General features: G+C 39.7%; 2 protein-coding genes across 2 annotated transcripts in view; both read right to left on the minus strand.

The window, feature by feature from the left end:
* Positions 1-2,170, minus strand: part of gpc2 (glypican 2) — a 40,550-nt gene extending 38,380 nt beyond the window's left edge. Inside the window, exon 1 of the mRNA XM_016522986.1 lies at positions 2,155-2,170. Within this exon, the coding sequence (XP_016378472.1) occupies positions 2,155-2,170 (16 nt within the window). The remainder of the gene's footprint in view (positions 1-2,154) is intronic.
* Positions 2,171-4,192: 2,022 nt separating this feature from the next.
* mcm7 (minichromosome maintenance complex component 7) overlaps positions 4,193-5,371 on the minus strand; it is a 14,797-nt gene continuing 13,618 nt past the window's right edge. The window contains exons 14-15 of the mRNA XM_016522991.1: positions 4,629-4,738; positions 4,193-4,553 (exon numbers count right to left, since the gene is read on the minus strand). Of these exons, the coding sequence (XP_016378477.1) occupies positions 4,346-4,553; positions 4,629-4,738 (318 nt within the window). The 3' untranslated portion in view covers positions 4,193-4,345. The remainder of the gene's footprint in view (positions 4,554-4,628; positions 4,739-5,371) is intronic.

Here is a 5,371-nt window from a genome sequence, read left to right on the forward strand (position 1 = left end):
GCGTTTTTGCCCAAGGCACAAAAAAAAAAGCATTTACATTTTAATGTAATTTTTTTTACATTTAATTTCTTTTTATTTATATTTATGTATTTGTCAGACACTTTTAGCTGAAGTGAGTTACAGTGCCCTTATTACAGGGACCTCAATCCCATCTGGAGTAAAGAGCCTTGCTGAAGGACACAGCGGTGGTGACGGCTGCGGAGATCGAACCAGCAACCTTCTGCTCACCAGCTCACTACACCACAGAAGTAATGAAGCTATATCAAAAATTTGCATGTCACTGTAAACATATGAAATGAAATTTAGCAAGAAATTTATCATGAAGCTTCTGAAAGTCAGGCTCTATTGACTGATGTTGTATGAACACAAACCAGCAGGACAAACATGACCAAAATCACCTTTTGTGTTTGGAAAAACACACACTCACACTCTCTCTCACACACACACACACACACACACTCTCACTCTCACTCACACACATACACACACCACCAGCTCACTACACCACAGAAGTAATGAAGCTATATCAAAAATTTGCATGTCACTGTAAACATATGAAATGAAATTTAGCAAGAAATGGAATGCTGACAGCATGAGATGCAAGATGTTTTACAGATAGTTGTGTTCATGGAGAGCAGCACACAGACGTTTGGAGCAGACACAGCGAGAGACAGATCATGTTCAGGGTTGTGTGGTTCAGGAGCGTCATCATGGTCTTCCTCATCCTCTCTGTGTACTCAAGACAACGACAGCCTCGATGTCCCTTCCTCCTCCATGATCAGATTCAGTCTGACTGCAGCAGTGAGGGTCGTGATGGACGGCAGAGACAGCTGAAGGTGGACACGGTGGTCTTCATCAGAATAAAGCTGTGTTGAGATGCAGTAGATGTGGGCTCACCGTCTGTAAATACATGATTGTTAGAACAATATGTTTGAATAAAGCTTTGTTTCATGTGTTGACTTGTATTTATTTGTTGTCATGGTTACTTTTATTCATTCTTTTACTCATTTGTTCATGTTTCCTGTTGTCAGTAAATAAAATGTAATTGTTTCATTAACATATGCATTAATTCATAACTTGACTGAAATTGAGATGTAATCACCTTGGCTGCGTTTGTCTTGTGTGAAGTCATGCATAGCTATGGCATATGACAAAAATTACAATTTGTTTGTTTTACTAAAAAAATATAATGAATTATTGGTCAGCATTTATCATTATTATTGTTCATAAGTGTTGGGCTAGCAATGCATTCTGGGGTAATCTTAACTTTTAAGTAATAATACTTACATTTTTCGAGTGTAAAATTAATAGTCTTCTCCAAAGGCGAGATCTTCCAGCAGCTGATCGACGTCTCCTTTCTGCAGATATTACAAACGCTGAGGAAAACTGTACTATGTAGTGTTGTGGAGTTACTGATGCTGTGAGGTGTTAGTGCACCTGGCCCTCTTATCTTCTTTTATTATTACTGCAGAACTTATTACATACAAGCTCAGGGAAAGATGGTAGTATCTTTAACAATGAACAATCATAATGACAAACAGCAGAAAACAACTATAATGGGTTTGCGTACATCATAGAATGAGATTATATACACAGGAAAAAAATAATAAATATCTTTGAATAATCATAAAATTCATATAATCATAATACACTAAAAATTGCATTTGTTGTTTTTGTTATTTATAAGATTTAGGGATTAAACGTGAGAGACATTCAACAAGAAAAAGAGGAACACAAAGGAGATTCTAGCCAGTTTTGACAATTTTGCACATAAAATTAAGAGATTAATAACATATTCAGAAGATAACGATTTTGGTTTTTCGTAATAAAAAAAATTATATCTTTAAGGATTAAACTGTGGGTTATATTAGTAGAGATAAAAATATAAAAAACTTAACCCAAAATGTATTGGTTATATTACAATCACAAGAGCAGCTGTTTCTTCTACAAGACCAAAAATGAGCAAATTTCATCAACATCAAAAATATTTACAGATAGATGAATTAAACCTGTTCAGTTGTTGCTCTTGTTATAACGGCATAAATCACATGATAACGTCAACATGGCGGATCGCATTCATACTTAACGAGATTTGGCTGTAGAGTACCTACTCTTTTAGCGCTCGTTAAGTACTTATTGAAATTAAGTACCTACTCTTCGAGTACGCCATTTCAGATGCAGCCAGTGACTCGCTTATTAAGACAGTGGCTTGCCGCCACCTACTGGCAATTTGTTTCATATTTAAAAGTATCTTTTTTTATCATTTCGTATTTCTGTACAAAGGCGAGATCTTCTAGCAGCTGATCGACGTCTCCTTTCTGCAGATATTACAAACATTGCAAACGCTGAGGAAAACTGTACTATGTAGTGTTGTGGAGTTACTGATGCTGTGAGGTGTTAGTGCACCTGGCCCTCTTATCTTCTTTTATTATTACTGCAGAACTTATTACATACAAGCTCAGGGAAAGATGGTAGTATCTTTAACAATGAACAATCATAATGACAAACAGCAGAAAACAACTATAATGGGTTTGCGTACATCATAGAATGAGATTATATACACAGGAAAAAAATAATAAATATCTTTGAATAATCATAAAATTCATATAATCATAATACACTAAAAATTGCATTTGTTGTTTTTGTTATTTATAAGATTTAGGGATTAAACGTGAGAGACATTCAACAAGAAAAAGAGGAACACAAAGGAGATTCTAGCCAGTTTTGACAATTTTGCACATAAAATTAAGAGATTAATAACATATTCAGAAGATAACGATTTTGGTTTTTCGTAATAAAAAAAATTATATCTTTAAGGATTAAACTGTGGGTTATATTAGTAGAGATAAAAATATAAAAAACTTAACCCAAAATGTATTGGTTATATTACAATCACAAGAGCAGCTGTTTCTTCTACAAGACCAAAAATGAGCAAATTTCATCAACATCAAAAATATTTACAGATAGATGAATTAAACCTGTTCAGTTGTTGCTCTTGTTATAACGGCATAAATCACATGATAACGTCAACATGGCGGATCGCATTCATACTTAACGAGATTTGGCTGTAGAGTACCTACTCTTTTAGCGCTCTTTAAGTACTTATTGAAATTAAGTACCTACTCTTCGAGTACGCCATTTCAGATGCAGCCAGTGACTCGCTTATTAAGACAGTGGCTTGCCGCCACCTACTGGCAATTTGTTTCATATTTAAAAGTATCTTTTTTTATCATTTCGTATTTCTGTATTCCAAATTTTATATTTAAAACATTAATCTCATAACATTATTTACACAATTTGTAAGTGCAGTGTAAATGCATGTACAAGTGCTTCTTAAAAATAAGTGTATAGAGCCCTGCATGTTTAATTTAATTATACTTGGCTTTTTTTTGTTTTTTTTTAACACAAAGCCACTTAGCCAATTTAACTTTTAAAAATATTCAATTAAGGGTTAGTTCACCCAAAAATAAAAATTAGCCCATGGTTTACTCACCCTGGAGCCATCTAGCTGTATCTGCCTTTCTTCTTCCGCTACGCCTGCATCATCCGCTGGAACGCCTCTCGCTCGTGAAGCGCGCACAACAGTTAGCAGAAGCTAGAGATTACGGTTTATAAAGTTTTAAATAGGGATTTTTTCTTACACAAACGCATCGATTCACTTCAGAAGGCCTTTATTAAGGTTATCCCATATATTCTGACACACATGGATGTCTCTGGGCTCAGCCCCGGGTATCCACTCGCTCCAGACCAGCCCCTGATGTATTGCTCATTAATAATGTCATTAAACTAATTGGACCTGATTGTAAAGTGTTACCAATGCAGACCTGCCAACCTTGGACATTTTTTTGGAGTAACCCTAACCTTTTCTGTCAGAGCATCTGACGGGGCGAGCGTGAGCCGCTTTGAACTGAAACTATAGGCTACTAGGACAGAAATAAAACGCAGAAATTGTTTAAATGCAAAAACAAAAAAAAAAGCACTCCGATTGGTTGACCTCTTCATCTTTTTCTGTTCCTTGTTTTGAATACTGCGCGTGGACAGAGGCGTCACTAGATTTTTGACAGATCGTACCAGCGTACTTTGAGGTCAAAATGCGTAGCCGCTACGCAAAATGCGTACAGGTTGGCGTAATGTGTAATGTGTCAGCATTTCATTAAAATCCTGCAGGAATGTCCATAAATCAAGTCAAAGCACAAAGTTTTATCTATTTACAGCATTTATTTCAGGGATTTAACAGGTTTAAAAGCAAAACAAACGAGACTTGCTCCCTCCATCACAACACCATCAGCCGGAAAGGTTCAAACGCGTGGGATCATGTGCAGTCTGTGTTTGGTGTGCTGTTCATTCACACAAACGTGATGCGTGACCGCGCCTGGTTGATCTGCCACACGTTCAGCTCCTCGTACTCATCCAGAGCGGCCTGGAACTGCGCAGGAGTGAACCCACGAGACACGCAGCGCTGCTCGGCCTCGACCACACGAACAGACCTCACCGCTCCTTCACCGGCCAGCTCCCGCAGCAGAGAGAAGATCACATCAGCGGGACGCTGTGCCCTGCAGACAGACAGAGAGTGAGCCGCGGGCACGCTGAAGTCAGAGGTGTGTGTGTGTGTGTGTTTGTTTGTGTACCTGGTGTTGTTGGTCTTGTCGGCCTGCAGCGAGTCTTTGCTCATCTCCATCAGTCGCATGGCCTCATTAACATCCTCCTTCTCTACAACATCCACCATCCGCAGACGAGCCTGAACACACACACACACCTGAAGTCACATCCTCAGCTATCAAGTGTGTGAATGTCACCACATTCCGCAAATACAAACGATTTTTCCAAAGACAAGTGTACTTCAGGCAAATGGATGAGTTGTGCCGGCACTGTCAGACCGAGACAAGTGCAATGCCTTATGGGAAAGCCAGCAACTGCCCAAGTCTCCGCCTCTCAACACCAGCTAGTCTCTGCGACATGCGTCGGAGCGCTGCAGCGTGTCGCGTGCGGTCAGTTTTGCATGGGTTTGCACAGCGGCATGACCCGAGGCTGACTGCCCACCCCGCAAAGCTGACCGTCACGCGACAAACACGGATCTCTGCGAGTCAGCTGACGGACCGAACCTGCGCCAGCGGCGGCGTGTGTCGTGAAGTGCTGCTTCTACAGTAGAGATGAAAACAGCTACCTGCACAAACAGCACTTTTAACACCCGTCGCCCACATCAGAGCAGCTCCAGAGATCAAGTCCTGCTGATGATAACAGTAATGTTCTGCTGCGGGGGTGTGTGTGTGTGTGAGTGTGTGAGAGAGTGTGTGAGAGAGTGTGCGAGAGAGTGTGCGAGAGAGTGTGCGAGAGAGTGTGTGTGTGTGAGTGAGTGTGTGAGAGAGTGTGT

The sequence above is a fragment of the Sinocyclocheilus rhinocerous genome, unplaced genomic scaffold (assembly GCF_001515625.1).
Source record: "Sinocyclocheilus rhinocerous isolate Xijiao unplaced genomic scaffold, SAMN03320098_v1.1 scaffold2736, whole genome shotgun sequence".
In the NCBI taxonomy this organism is placed as follows: domain Eukaryota; kingdom Metazoa; phylum Chordata; class Actinopteri; order Cypriniformes; family Cyprinidae; genus Sinocyclocheilus; species Sinocyclocheilus rhinocerous.